At 43.6% G+C, this 16278-nt stretch overlaps 1 protein-coding gene across 1 annotated transcript in view; it reads left to right on the plus strand.

The window, feature by feature from the left end:
* LOC123725127 (kinesin-like protein KIF6) overlaps positions 1 to 16278 on the plus strand; it is a 142732-nt gene that overhangs the window by 107389 nt on the left and 19065 nt on the right. The window contains exons 6-8 of the mRNA XM_045688939.1: positions 515 to 599; positions 2369 to 2504; positions 13223 to 13314. Of these exons, the coding sequence (XP_045544895.1) occupies positions 515 to 599; positions 2369 to 2504; positions 13223 to 13314 (313 nt within the window). The remainder of the gene's footprint in view (positions 1 to 514; positions 600 to 2368; positions 2505 to 13222; positions 13315 to 16278) is intronic.

A 16278-nucleotide genomic window follows, 5' to 3' on the forward strand; every position in this document is an offset into this window, starting at 1 on the left:
ACTGAAACAATGCCTGGACCAATTGAACCGAAATTAGCATACTCAATGGGCATACATGACCACAATTGTTAGCCCCCATTTAAAAAGTATTTAGTAGAGACCTGCGATCTGAATTCCAGAGGACTGGAAACACGACTGGGTGGCAGAACTTTGACTGTACGTTTCATCCCCGTCGACTGACGAGAGGTCTGACGAGAGAAAGCCGGTTTCAAGTTTACAAACATTTCCCTCGGGTTCAGACGCCAAAGGTTTGTCTTGTTGTTTGAGTTCCGAAGCATCAGAGAACACTTCGGAAACAGGCAGGTTTCCATTATTTGGGGGCGGAATTAGAATACAGTATGTTGACTTCTAAGGAAGTTACGGACACGAGCAAGCACACACACTTTACATTCTTGTGATTCTATTCTAGACATGTTTTGAAACATGTCTTAGAGCGTGTGTGTGTGTGTGTGTCTGTGTGTGAGGAGACTTGAGAGAAGAACATAATTTATTTCATTTCCCCACATAAACATAGGTGTCACTGTTAGCCCAGCAGAGGTAGAGGAGGTAGACCCTGTGGAAGAAAACATCCGCAGACAGATGGACAAGGAGAAGAAGAGGTAAGTAGGCTGCAGTATGTGTATCTCAGAAACACAGGCAAATGGGTTGATGTGCTTGTATGGCCCATTACAGTACACTGCATTATACAGTGCCTTCAGAAAGTATTCACACCCCTTGACATTTTCCACATTTTGTTGTTATAAAGTGGGATTAAAATTGATTTAATTGTCATTATTTTGTCAACGATCTACACAAAATACTCTAATGTCAAAGTGGAAGAAAAATTCTAAAATGTGTAAATATATATGAAAATAAAACAATATATCTTGATTATGGAAGTATTGAACCCCCTGAGTCAACACGTTAGAATCACCTTTGGCAGCGATTCCATACCTGCATCTTGCAATATTTTCCCATTATTCTTTTCAAAATTCTTCAAGCTCTGTCAAATTGGTTGTTGATCATTGTTAGACAGCCATTTTCAGGTCTAGCCATAGATTTTCAAGCAGATTTAAGTTAAAACTGTAACTCGTCCACTCAGGAACATTCAATGTCTTCTTGGTAAACAACTCTAGTGTAGATTTGGCCTTGTGTTTTAGGTTATTGTCCTGCTGAAAGGTGAATTAATTATATTTATTTTTTATCCTGAAAAATTCTCCAGTCCTTAACGATTACAGCCAAACCCATAACATGATGCAGCCACCACTGTGCTTGAAAATATGGAGAGTGGTACTCAGTGATGTTGTATTGGATTTGCCCCAAACATAACACTTTGTATTCAGGATAAAAAGTGTTTGCAGTATTACTTTAGTGCCTTGTTGCAAACAGGATGCATGTTTTGGAATATTTGTATTCCTTTTCAGTCTGTCAATTAGGTTAGTATTGTGGAGTAACTACAATTTTGTTGATCCATCCTCAGTTTTCTCCTATCACAGACATTAAACTCTGTAACTGTTTTAAAGTCACCATTGGTCTCATGGTGAAATCCCTGAGCGTTGTCCTTCCTCTCAGGCAACTGAGTTGTATGTTTGTAGTGACTGGGTGTATTGATACTCCATCCAAAGTGTAATTAATAACTTCACCATGCTCAAAGAGATATTCAATGTCAGCTATTTTTTACCCATCCACCAATAGGTGCCCTTCTTTGCGAGGCATTGGAAAACCTCCCTGGCCGTTATGGTTGAATCTGTCTTTGAAATTCACTGCTTGACTGTGGGACCTTACAGTTAATTATATTTGTTGTGTACAGAGATGAGGTAGCCATTAAAAACTCTGTTTAAACACTGTTATTAAACACTGAGTGAGTGACTTGTTAAGCAAATATTTACTCCCAAACTTAATTACTTATTGACATTTCAGCTTTTCATTTTTTCATTTAGAAATTAATTTGTAAAAAAAAATGTTTTAACGTAATTCCACTTTGACATTATGGGATATTGTGTTTAGGCCAGTGACAAAAATGTTTAATGTAATAATTTTTAAATTCAAGGTGTGTGAATACTTTTTGAAGGCATTGTATGTACATTGGGTGCATATGTTGTGAGGTCTATTGTAATTGCCAGTATTTCATAATTCCTCAAAGTATAGAGCCCAACACATACATGTATCAAAGGTTATGAACCAAGGTATGTATTGGAGTGTTGGAGCGTCTGAGTTTGTAGGCCTCCACTTTACTTGACTTTGATTCTCAGATCTAGAACCCCATGAAAAGTAATGTTTCACTTAATATGCTTTATAACAGTCAATCCCTCCACATAGATACAGAAGTATGGATTACTAGATGTACAGTCGTTGCATTCAATACCCTTGGTTTCCTGTCTCTTGTCAGTTACAAGAGCACCTTTGGCCATCTGAAAACACTGAAGATGGAGATTGAGCACCTGCAGCTGCTGCTGGAGCAGTCAAAGGTGAAGCTCCAGAGAGACTTCCAGGATTGGTGGAGCCAGGAGGCCGCCAGGCTACAGGTGACCTCACTACCTCTCTTTGTCAGATGTCGTGGGATGCCACTACATAAAGCTGTCGTAAGCGTAATGCTTGTCATAGCATTTCAAGGCAGTTTATGGCAGTTTCTCACACTTTTAGGAGTAATGTGTGTGTGTGTGTGTGTCTCCTCGTGTCTATGTCTCTGTGTGCGTGCGTACGTGTGTGCGTGATCACTCCAATTGAGTATGCTGACGTGTACCTACACTATTGTCGTGGAAATATTCAGTCAATAATATTTCTCAAATACCAGAGCCAGGGAGTTCAATTAGACTTTATTACAAAGTAATATAGGCCGAGCTGGTTCATGAAGCAAGTCCTTTCCAGTCTTGGCACATACTTCTTACATACTTCTTATACATTTTTCCTCCTTACGTCGCACTCATAGTAACTCCCCTTAATGGCTCATCCCCTCTGGCATTTAGCCACCGTTATCTTATTGCCTTGCACTAAGTTTAGTTTGGTTTCATATTAGGGCATGGAAACTGTAGAGCCACACCAATAGTTCAAAAATACAGACATGTACTCGCTTTAAGACAGGTTCATGCATGTAGGACCATAGTAACAGACATTGGCACTTTACAGAAATAACCAGACATGTAATCCTGCTAACTCCTCTGAAAGGGACACCCATGTTCTGGAATGACCCAAGAGGTGTAACCATAGCAACAGCACATATTAGGCCATAACACAGTTACAGGAATAACCAGTCATGTCCACACCCCAGACAGGTGCATGTCTAATGGTGTATAATGACCCAGAGCACATATAGAGTGCACCCATCTTTCTAGCTCTTCTGCAATTAATAATTAACACATGGTCTATGAGAAATTCTCAATAGTATCTGTTTACCTACAGTGGTTCCTCCTTTAAAAGTTGCATCATACTGCAGCACACCTTGCGGGCTGTCGCAGAATTCTATGGCCATTGTCCCCGTTAATGCTAGTTAGTGCTAGTTTGACCACCGGAGGGCATCTTTGAGAAGCATTTGATAGCATTCAATAGTGGCTGTACTAGAGAATGTAAAATCTTTTTTGTAAGAACATAGTATATGGGATTGATTATAAGAAATGTTGCTTAATTAATTTGATTAATATTATGGTGTTTCTATTCCAAGAAAATAGAAAATGAAACCCTCATAGTTTCCGTTAGGATGGAATGGAAAATATGGCACTGTACAACGTGACGGTTGGCTGTAGGCCACAGTACTAAGAGCATAACATTTCCACACCCTAATTGTAGTCTAACCAATACCCAAACGGAGATTCAGTGAAAATAAAAATCTCATTAATTTATCAAGACCAGTCCCCATGCTGTCTCAGAGCAGCGTGAAACTGTGCTGAAATAGTTGACCACAATGGGTAGGCTATTGCTTCAAATCCTATTGCTTCTAACTACAATATGCTTTTTAAGTAAATAAGACCTAAACCACTTTTAATTAACAGCACATTACTCAGCACTAGTGAGACGCATGTCGCCTACGGTAGGCATACAGTATATCGAAAAATGATTATTTTAATGACGTGACTCTCCGCCAATAATTACATTTAGAGGATTGGAGGATTCTAAATTGCGGGGCATTTTTCGTTAGGGCAAATCTGATCTGTGAGAATATCTAAGGGGCTTTTATATAATTCTAAATTAATTAATAATAATAATTGCTTTGTTTAAAAAATTACGATATTTTGGGGATTATTTTGTTTTCATTTAACCAAGAGTGAGCGAGAATATAGCCATTCTTGAACATGGGGTGAGACATTCTCAATAATTTGTAAATAAAGCCAGTTTTTTTATTTAGAATTATTTCTGTTTTTAGAGGGAGAGAAACCAAAAGCCACCTCATGGGTTTCCCGGTGGCAACAGGCATAGGTATCGAACCAGCATCTGTAGCAACGCAGTTTGCACTGTGATGTAGTGTCTTAGACCGCTGTGCCACTCGGGAGGCCCCATCTGCAATTGCCTTGCACAAAGTATCAAAATACAGAGAGGTGTTGGTAGGTGTATATTGTCCTGCTAATAGCCCATAATGGAATATCATGGAATATAATTTAACATTTTTGTTTCTCCATGCTTATCCCAGAGCAGCGCGAAACGGTGTTGAAATAGTTTACCACACCATACATGTAGGCTACATATATACCGATATTTTGGAGATTATTTTGTTTTCAAAAAATTGAAAGTGAGCGATTGTAATCTCAAATCAAAATGTTTATTTGTCACGTGCGCTGAATACAACAGGTGTAGACCTTACAGTGAAATGATTATTTACAGGCTCTAACCTTTAATGAAAAAAAGGTATTTGGTGAACAATAGGTAAGTAAAGAAATAAAAACAACAGTGAAAAGACAGTGAAAAACAGTAGTGAGGCTATATACAGTAGCGAGGCTATAAAAGTAGTGAGGCTACATACAGACACAGGTTAGTCAGGCCGATTGAGGTAGTATGTACATGTAGATATGGTTAAAGTGACTATGCATATATGATGAACAGGGAGTAGCAGTAGCGTAAAGAGGGGTTGGCGGGTGGCGGGACACAAAGCAGATAGCCCGGTTAGCCAATGTGCGGGTCCACTGGTTGGTCGGGCCAATTGAGGTAGTATGTACATGTAGATATGGTTAAAGTGACTATGCATATATGATAAACAGAGAGTAGCAGCAGCGGAAAAGAGGGGTTAGGGGGCACACAATGCAAATAGTCCGGGTAGCCATTTGATTACCTGTTCAGGAGTCTTATGACTTGGGGGTAAAAACTGTTGAGAAGCCTTTTTGTCCTAGACTTGGCAGTCCGGTACCGCTTGCCATGCGGTAGTAGAGAGAACAGTCTATGACTGGGGTGGCTGGGGTCTTTTTAGGGCCTTCCTCTGACACTGCCTGGTGTAGAGGTCCTGGATGGCAGGCAGCTTAGCCCCAGTGATGTACTGGGCCGTACGCAGTACCCTCTATAGTGCCTTGCGGTCGGAGGCCGAGCAGTTGCCGTACCAGGCAGTGATGCAACTAGTCAGGATGCTCTCGATGTTGCAGCTGTAGAACCTTTTGAGGATCTCAGGACCCATGCCAAATCTTTTTAGTTTCCTGAGGGGGAATAGGCTTTGTCGTGCCCTCTTCATGAATGTCTTGGTGTGTTTGGACCATTCTAGTTTGTTGTTGATGTGGACACCAAGGAACTTGAAGCTCTCAACCTGCTCCACTACAGCCCCATCGAAGAGAATGGGGGCGTATTCGGTCCTCCTTTTCCTGTAGTTCACAATCATCTCCTTAGTCTTGGTTACGTTGAGGGATAGGTTGTTATTCAGGCACCACCCGGCCAGGTCTCTGACCTCCTCCCTATAGGCTGTCTCGTCATTATCGGTGATCAGGCCTACCACTGTTGTGTTGTCTGCAAACTTAATGATGGCATTGGAGTCGTGCCTGGCAATGCAGTCGTAGGTGAACAGGAAGTACAGGAGGGGACTGAGCATGCACCCCTGGGGGGCTCTAGTGTTGAGGATCAGCGTGGCAGATGTGTTGCTACCTACCCTTACCACCTGGGGGCGGGCCGTCAGGAAGTCTAGGATCCAGTTGCAGAGGGAGGTGTTTAGTCCCAGGATCCTTAGCTTAATGATGAGCTTTGAGGGTACTATGGTGTTGAACGCTGAGCTGTAGTCAATGAATAGCATTCTCATATAAGTGTTCCTTTTGTCCAGGTGGGAAAGGGCAGTGTGGAGTGCAATAGAGATTGCATCATCTATCCTGCTAATATCCATCCTAGAAACGTTGTTTGCAGAATTCACAACCTGCTACGCTTGTGAAAAACAGTTAATAATAATAATAATATTTTTTCCCTCTTCCACATGTTAAAGGTTCCAATTGATAACGTTTTTTTATCAGTTAGTATATTTGAGTTTAACCACAATATTTGTTGTATTATTTGGTCTGTCTTTTCTCGTGGATTAAACTGAAATTTCAACCAATCACGGCCGTTTGTGATACAGCCAACCTAACTAAGAAATACATTTGATGATAGAATTCTCCGCCTACACTCCTCCTAGGCAAGTCTATTGTCCTGCTAATAGCCCTGCTAATAGCCATAATGGCGCTGTACAACGTGACGGTGTGTGTTTGATAATATTTTCCAGTAAGCAGCAATTTGTTTACCTTCATTAGCCTACTTTGTTCCAATATTTCTGTCATTCAGTGATATTTATTCCCATAATAATTTGTTATGTATCCATAATTAAGTAAACATCTGCATTTTGAAAGAGTATTTTTATCATTATTTTAACCACTGCTCTAGAGTTGTCCATGTATGGCAGACCAATCCAAACTGAATGTCCAGCCCACTCATTATCTCAGCCAATCATGGATAGCGGGAAGGTTGCTGACTTTTTAGTCTCATAATTTAACCTCTCTGGGCTAGGCGGGACGAATTCGTCCCACCTACGTAACAGCCACTTGAAGCCTGTTGCGCGATTTTCAAAACCTTAAAAATCCTATTACTTCAGTTTCTCAAACATATGACTATATTACAGCTATTTAAAGACAAGACTCTCGTTAATCTAACCACACTGTCCGATTTGAAAAAGGCTTTACAACGAAAGGAAAACATTAGATTATGTCAGCAGAGTACCAAGCCAGAAATAATCAGACACCCATTTTTCAAGCTAGCATATAATGTCACAAAAACCCAGAAGACAGCTAAATGCAGCACTAACCTTTGATGATCTTCATCAGATGACAACCCTAGGACATTATGTTATACAATACATGCATGTTTTGTTCAATCAAGTTCATATTTATATAAAAAACCAGCTTTTCACATTAGCATGTGACGTTCAGAACTAGCATACCCCCCGCAAACTTCCGGGGAATTCGCTAACATTTTACTAAATTACTCACGATAAACGTTCACAAAAAGCATAACAATTATTTTAAGAATTATAGATACAGACCTCCTCTATGCACTCGATATGTCCGTTTTTAAAATAGCTTTTTGGTGAAAGCACATTTTGCAATATTCTAAGTACATAGCCCAGGCATCACGGGCTAGCTATTTAGACACCCGGCAAGTTTAGCACTCACCATAATCATATTTACTATTATAAAAGTTTGATTACCTTTTGTTGTCTTCATCAGAATGCACTCCCAGGACTGCTACTTCAATAACAAATGTTGGTTTGGTCCAAAATAATCCATCGTTATATCCGAATAGCGGCATTTTGTTCGTGCGTCCCAGAAACTATCTGAAATGGTAAATCAGGGTCGTGCGCATGGCGCAATTCGTGACAAAAAAAATGTAAATATTCCATTACCGTACTTCGAAGCATGTCAACCGCTGTTTAAAATCCATTTTTATGCAATTTTTCTCGTAAAAAAGCGATAATATTCCGACCGGGAATGTCCATTTAGCTAAACAGAGGAAAGTAAACAAAGCTTTCGGTCGACGCGGGCACGAGCCTGAGTCTCACAGTACTGTAACCAGCCACTACCCAAACGCGCTACTTTTTTTCAGCCAGAGCCTGCAAAGCCACGATTCAGCTTTTTACCGCCTTCTGAGACCCTATGGCAGCCGTAGGAAGTGTCACGGGACAGCTAAGATCCTCACTCTTCAATAAACAGAGACAAGAAGAACGACACCTTGTCAGACAGGCCACTTCCTGCCTGAAACCTTGTCAGGTTTTTGCCTGCCAAATGAGTTCTGTTATACTCACAGACACCATTCAAACAGTTTTAGAAACTTTAGGGTGTTTTCTATCCATATGTAATAAGTATATGCATATTCTAGTTACTGGGTAGGAGTGGTAACCAGATTAAATCGGGTACTTTTTTTATCCGGCGGTGTAAATACTGCCCCCTAGCCCTAACAGGTTAACAATTTTATTCTTATTTACAGATGGCATACAAGTGTTATTAAGGCAGATGAAAGTTCACATGTTCGAGAAGGCATTTCTGCCCCCCCAAAAAATCTATTTTGATTAAAATAAAAGTCTACGTTTAAACGGCTCTCTCGTGATGTAGTGGCCCGCGACATTTGCCTAGTTTCCTGAATTCGGTCTTATGTATCAAAATTTGAAATTGTGTTTTTTACATTGGATAAAAGTAGAGACTCAGAGCTAGAACATGGTATATCATACACTGTAGTTGAGAAACAATGGGAATGTAATTCTGCTTTGAAAGTTGGTAAACTTGTAACTCCAGTTTTGAGAAAATGGCCCTTGAATGTTTTGGTACACCTACTGGAGAGCTCTTCTTTGTCTATTCAGTATCATTCCCACCCTCTTAAGCCAACCTGCAGAGGGGAATGGGAGAAACTCCCCAAATACAGGTGTGCCAAACTTGTAGCGTCATACCTAAGACTCGAGGCTGTAATCGCTGCCAAAGGTGCTTCAACAAAGTACTGAGTTAAGGGTCTGAATACTTATGTAAATGTAATATTTCAGTTTTTAAATTTTAATAAATTCACCAACATTTGTAAAACAGTTTTTGCTTTGTCATTATGGGGTATTGTGTGTAGATTGATGAGGGTGTAACGGTTATTGTCGGAAGTTGAAGGAGTGGACCAAAGCGCAGCGTGGTAAGTGTTCATGATTTTTATTATTCAATGAAACACTCGAACAAAATAACAATGAACGAAAAGCGCACAGTTCTGTCAGCTACAGAATACAAAACAACTACCACAAACACAGGTGGGAAAAAGCTACCTAAGTATGATTCCCAATCAGAGACAACGATAGACAGCTGCCTCTGGTTGGGAACCCTACTTGGCCAAAACAAAGAAATAGATAACATAGAATGCCCACCCCTCATCACACCCTGACCTAACCAAATAGAGAAATAAAAGGGCTCTCTAAGGTCAGGGCGTGACAGTACCCCCCCCAAAGTTGCGGACTCCCGGCCGCAAACCTGAACCTATAGGGGAGGGTCCGGGTGGGCATCTACCCTTGGTGGCGGCTCCGGTTCGGGGCGTAGTCCCCGCTCCGCCCGCTGATCCCTCCACTTTTGTGTCACTGGACCTTGGATCTTTGCCGGAGGAAACGGACCGTGGATCAACGCCGGAGGCTCCGAACTGGGAACCCCCGCTGGAGGTTCTGGACTGCAGACCGTTGCTGGAGACTCAGGACTGCAGACCGCCGCTGGAGACTCCGGACTGCCGACCGCCACTGGAGACTCCGGACTGCCGACCGCTGCTCGAGACTCCGGACTGCAGGCCGTCTCAGGAGGTTCCGGACTGCAGGCCGTCTCAGGAGGTTCCGGACTGCAGGCCGTCTCAGGAGGTTCCGGACTGCAGGCCGTCTCAGGAGGTTCCGGACTGCAGGCCGTCTCAGGAGGTTCCGGACTGCAGGCCGTCTCAGGAGGTTCCGGACTGCAGGCCGTCTCAGGAGGTTCCGGACTGCAGGCCGTCTCAAGAGGTTCCGGACTGCAGGCCTTCTCAGGAGGTTCCGGACTGTAGGCCTTCTCAGGAGGTTCCGGGCTGTAGGCCTTCTCAGGAGATTCTGGACTGGGAACTGTCGCCGGAAGCTCTGGACTGGGAACTGTCGCCGGAAGCTCTGGACTGGGAACTGTCGCCGGAAGCTCTGGAACGGGAAGGCGCACTGGAGGCCTGATGCATGGGGCTGGCACAGGTGGCGCCAGACTGGTAACACGCACCTCAGGGTTAGTGTGGATAGCAGGAACAGGACACATCGTACTGGGCAGGCGCACTGGAGGCCTAGTGTGTGGAGCCGGGACAGGTGGCACCAGACTGTGTCAGCGTAGAGCTGACACAACCCGTCCTGGCTGAATGCTCCCTTTGCCCGGCACGTGCGGGGCGCTGGCACAGGACGCACTGGGCTGTGAAGGCCCCCTGGCGACACAGTGTGTAGAGGTGGTGCAGGATATCCTGGACCGAGGAGACGCACCGGAGACCAGGAGCGCTGAGCTGGCACAATACGTCCTTGCTGAATGCTCACTTTAGCCCGGCAAATGTGGGGAGCCGGCAACGAACGCACCGGGCTGTGAATGCGCACTGGAGATACAGTGCGCATCACCGCATAACACGGTGCCCGACTGGTCACATGCTCCCCACGGTAAGCACGGGGAGTTGGCTCAGGTCTCAACCCTGACTCTGCCAATCTCTCCGTGTGCCCCCCCCCCCAAAAAAAATAAAATTGGGGGGCTGCCTCTCGTGCTTCCGTCGTTGCCGTGCTAGTTCCTTGTATCGTCGCCGTTCTGCTCTCGCTTCTTCAATCTCCTCCTTCGGACGGCGAAACTCCCCGGCCTATCTCCAGGGTCCTTTCCCGGCCAGGATCTCCTCCCAGGTCCGTTGGTCCTGACCACGCTGCTTGGTCCTTTTGTGGTGGGTAGTTTTGTAACGGTTGTCGTCAGAAGTTGAAGGAGTGGACCAAAGCGCAGCGTGGTAAGTGTTCATGATTTTTATTATTCAATGAAACACTCAAACAAAATAACAATGAACGAAAAGTGCACAGTTCTGTCAGGTACAGAATACAAAACAGAAAACAACTACCCACAAACACAGGTGGGAAAAAGCTGCCTAAGTATGATTCCCAATCAGAGACAAGGATAGACAGCTGCCTCTGATTGGGAACCCTACTCGGCCAAAACAAAGAAATAGATAACATAGAATGCCCACCCCTCATCACACCCTGACCTAACCAAATAGAGAAATAAAACGGCTCTCTAAGGTCAGGGCGTGACAGAGGGGGAAAAACAATGTAATACATTTTGGAATAAGGCTGTAACTGAACAAAATGACTATATTTTTTACCATATTAAATTATCATTGTAATTGCGCGCACAGTGATGTCAGATATGCACCTACCCCAATGCTCTGTTGCTGATAACTGGGATGAATGCAGGACTAGACACCCTCTTTTTGACTGATGACTGATATGAGGGCATGTAAGTGATATGCCTATCTGGCTTATATGATTCTGATGGTCATACTGCTTCTTGACAGTGTCATAATGTGTATTTTCTTAGTCCAAGTAAAATGACACAGGATGGTCATAATTCTTCATAAAGTGTATTTTCTACAAGTTATTTAAAATATCATGAAAAAACATGACTAAAGAATTAATTACAACAACAACAAAGGTTTTAAGAAACAAACTTTCAAAGAAAGGAAACTAATTTGAATAAATGTGGGTTTTGATATTCCACACATTACCACAGGCTAAATCTATGATGTTAAAATGCCTATCTACTCTGTTACATCTGACTGTGCAATCCACTGTCTCATCAGCCCAGCCAGTCAACTTATACACTTGATTTCTACTATAAAAAGCATCTAGACATTATCTCATGTTTCTTCTAGACTAACATTTAGTTTTCAACAGCGGAGATTTATATAAACCTTGCTGTCTGTCTCTCCAACATTTGCAACATTGTTTCAATATTCACATTTGATCTCCTGCTGTCCCATAGTAATGAACATGTCGGGAGTTGGGACGACTCAACCAGTCAAAATCATGAATCAGCTGGCAAATGAAACGAAGTGCATCTAGTTTGCAGTCTTTCCAGTTTCTGTTTGAAGTGATTGTGTTATTGTACTGTAGCTTTGTTATTGGCTAGCCCTTCTGAACAACAGTATCCTGATGAGTGAGCACATTTTCTATACCAGGCGAAATCGCGCCTCATCAACTCAGTGTTATGAATGCATCCAAATAAATGTCACTAGAAAACAGCTTAAACAAATGCAAATGCAGCTACTTTGCTGTTATTCTGGCTGCAATGTTTGACATGACTGTAAATTAGCTGTAGTTAACTAGCTAGCAAGCAAGGGATAAGAACATGGCCAGCCAGTATGGCAATGGAACATTTAGAACGAACGACTGGGTCACGTCCATAAATACAGAACAATAAGACTGAACAACTGGTTCGTGGCTCTGGCAACCGAAACGATAGAACGAACGAGCAGCCGGCTTGGGTAGCAACCCTAGATTTGTGTCGTTATCATATCTTGTGGAAGGATGAAATAGTATGAATAAATTAATCAAAATACCGTTTTTTTATGAGAATATGTAAATCATTTTTTGAATATGTTGGTAACCCGTTGTATAAAAGTGATAATGCCCAAACACCGTGCCAATATATACTCCAAACACTGGCTTCTTGGGCATTCTCACTTAAATGCACAACAATACACACATCTAAATGTAAAACAATGTAATTAAGATATATATAAGTATTTGGACGAGCAGTTATGGCAATTTATGTCAGCTGTTATGACATATTATGACATTGTCATAACGTGTTATGTCACTGGGTGTCAACTGTTAGCCAAGTTTGTTATTAAGGCACATGAAAGTTCACATGTTCCAGAAGGTCTTTCTGCCAAGAAACGCATTTTGATTTTATAAAAACAACAACAACGGCTAGCTTCTTGACATGGGTGACATTTTTGATTGAACAGTGTGCGGGTCTCCATCTCTCCTATGATTCTTATTCTGAAACCTACACACTTGTAACAGACTGGCTCCTGAGTGGCGCAGCGGTCTAAGGCACTGCATCTCAGTGCAAGAAGGGTCACTACAGTCCCTGGTTTGAATCCAGACTGTCTCACATCCGGCCATGATTTGGATTACGAACACATTTCATGGTAATGACCTTGAAAGAGTGCAGACGGCCACCCATCATTTCTATAGGTTGTGATAGAATACATGAGGACACAGGAATGCGTGTGTGTGTGTACGTGTACCTGTCTCACTCACATCATCCCTTCTCACCAGGTCCCAGAGTCAGAGGGCATGGCTAGGGGTCAAAGTTCAATACGGACCAATCAGAGCTCCGAGTCGTCCTCTCCTAGCCATCCAATGACCAGGTGAGACCACTCTGTCTTTATTATATGAATAACTGATCTGGGATGTATTCAGTGAAGTGAAACATTCAAAATGTTGCAGATCGAAATGTAATGAATATAGATGACACAATTCCTACAGTAAGGGAAAAAAGTATTTGATCCCCTGCTGATTTTGTACGTTTGCCCACTGACAAAGAAATTATCAGTCTATAATTTTAATGGTAGGTTTATTTGAACAGTGAGAGACAGAATAACAACAAAAAAATCCAGAAAAACGCATGTCAAAAATGTTATAAAATGATTTGCATTTTAATGAGGGAAATAAGTATTTGACCCCCTCTCAATCAGAAAGATTTCTGGCTCCCAGGTGTCTTTTATACAGGTAACGAGCTGAGATTAGGAGCACACCCTTAAAGGGAGAGCTCCTAATCTCAGTTTGTTACCTGTATAAAAGACATCTGACCACAGAAGCAATCAATCAATCCAAACTCTCCACCATGGCCAAGACCAAAGAGCTCTCCAAGGATGTCAGGGACAAGATTGTAGACCTACACAAGGCTGGAATGGGCTACAAGACCATCGCCAAGCAGCTTGGTGAGAAGGTGACAACAGTTGGTGTGATTATTTGCAAATGGAAGAAACACAAAAGAACTGTCAATCTCCCTCGGCCTGGAGCTCCATGCAAGATCTCACCTCGTGGAGTTGCAATCATCATGAGAACGGTGAGGAATCAGCCCAGAACTACACGGGAGGATCTTGTCAATGATCTCAAGGCAGCTGGGACCATAGTCACCAAGAAAACAATTGGTAACACACTACGCTGTGAAGGACTGAAATCCTGCAGCGCCCGCAAATTCCACCTGATCAAGAAAGCACATATACATGCCCGTCTGAAGTTTGCCAATGAACATCTGAATGATTCAGAGGACAACTGGGTGAAAGTGTTGTGGTCAGATGAGACCAAATGGAGCTCTTTGGCATCAACTCAACTCGCCGTGTTTGGATATAGGCATGCTGCCTATGACCCCAAGAACACCATCCCCACCGTCAAACATGGAGGTGGAAACATTATGCTTTGGGGGTGTTTTTCTGCTAAGGGAACAGGACAACTTCACCGCATCAAAGGGACGATGGACGGGGCCATGTACCGTCAAATCTTGGGTGAGAACCTCCTTCTCTAAGCCAGGGCATTGAAAATGGGTCGTGGATGGGTATTCCAGCATGACAGTGACCCAAAACACACGGCCAAGGCAACAAAGGAGTGGCTCAAGAAGACGCACATTAAGGTCCTGGAGTGGCCTAGCCAGTCTCCAGACCTTAATCCCATAGAAAATCTGTGGAGGGAGCTGAATGTTCGAGTTGCCAAACGTCAGCCTCGAAACCTTAATGACTTGGAGGAGTGGGACAAAATCCCTCCTGAGATGTGTGCAAACCTGGTGGCCAACTATAAGAAACGTCTGACCTCTGTGATTGCCAACAAGGGTTTTGCCACCAAGTACTAAGTCATGAAATACTTATTTCCCTCATTAAAATGCTAATCATTTTAGAACATTTTTGACATGCGTTTTTGTGGATTTTGTTGTTGTTCTTCTGTCTCTCACTGTTCAAATAAACCTACCATTAAAATTATAGACTGATAATTTCTTTGTCAGTGGGCAAACGTACAAAATCAGCAGGGGATCAAATACTTTTTTCCTTCACTGTATACCACCTGACAAATGTTCATATACAGTGGGGTCGGAAATATTTACACCTTTGATAAAGATGAGCAATAATGACTGTTTAAAATAATTCAGATACGGAGCTATATTTTATGCTTAAAAAATTGGGAAATGATTTTATACTAATACAATTGCTCAGAGAAAGAGATTTTGTGTCACGTCCTGACCAGCAGAGGGCGTATTGCTTAGTCTTGGTCAGGATGTGGCAGGTGGTTTGTTTGTTTAATGTTGTGTTGGTGATTGGGACTTCCAATTGAAGGCAAGTGTGCATAGTTGCTTTTGATTGGAAGTCCTATATAGGTGTGTGTGTTTGTCTTTGGGGTGGTGGGGAATTGTTCTTGCACTGCGTTTGCATAGCCTGTAAGACTGTCCATGTTGTGAGTATCATTTATTGTTTTGTTTTCCGGTGGATGCTTTGCCTTTTACCATTAAAAGAAAATGAGTATCCACAATCCCGCTGCGCCTTGGTCCTTCTCTATCCAGTATGACATTTTCAGCAACGAGTACGACATATTCTGTGACAGAATTCCCCACCAAACCAGGACCAAGCAGCGGAAGAAGTCTGGCGAGGACTGGGGAACACGACGGGTAAGGGAGACCGAGAGGCACCCCCAAGATTTTTTAAGGGGGGGCACAAGGGCTGTTTGACGGGGCAAGACTGGAGTGCCAGTCAACAGTTACCAGAGCTGCCCGCCAGTCAACAGTCACCAGAGCTGCCCGCCAGTCAACAGTCACCAGAGCTGCCCGCCAGTCAGTCACCAGAGCTGCCCGCCAGTCAGTCACCAGAGCTGCCCGCCAGTCAACAGTCGCTAGAGCTGCCCGCCAGTCAACAGTCACCAGAGCTGCCCGCCAGTCGTAAGTCGCCAGAGCTGCCCGCCAGTCATACGTCACCAGAGCTGCCCGCCAGTCAGGAGTCACCAGAGCCACCCGCCAGTCAGGAGCCACCAGAGCCGCCCGCTAGTCAGGAGCCGCCAGAGTGGCCCGACTGCCAGGAGATGCCAGAGTGGCCCGACTGCCAGGAGATGCCAGAGTGGCCCGACTGCCAGAAGATGCCAGAGTGGCCCGACTGCCCAGAACTGCCAGAGTGGCCAGACTGCCCGGAACTGCCAGAGTGGCCAGACTGCCCGGAACTGCCAGAGTGGCCAGACTGCCCGGAACTGCCAGAGTGGCCAGACTGCCCGGAGCTGCCAGACTGCCCGGAGCTGCCAGAGTGGCCAGACTGCCCGGAGCTGCCAGAGTGGCCAGACTGCCCGGAGCTGCCAGA

This window comes from Salmo salar, chromosome ssa11 (assembly GCF_905237065.1).
Source record: "Salmo salar chromosome ssa11, Ssal_v3.1, whole genome shotgun sequence".
Classification (NCBI taxonomy): domain Eukaryota; kingdom Metazoa; phylum Chordata; class Actinopteri; order Salmoniformes; family Salmonidae; genus Salmo; species Salmo salar.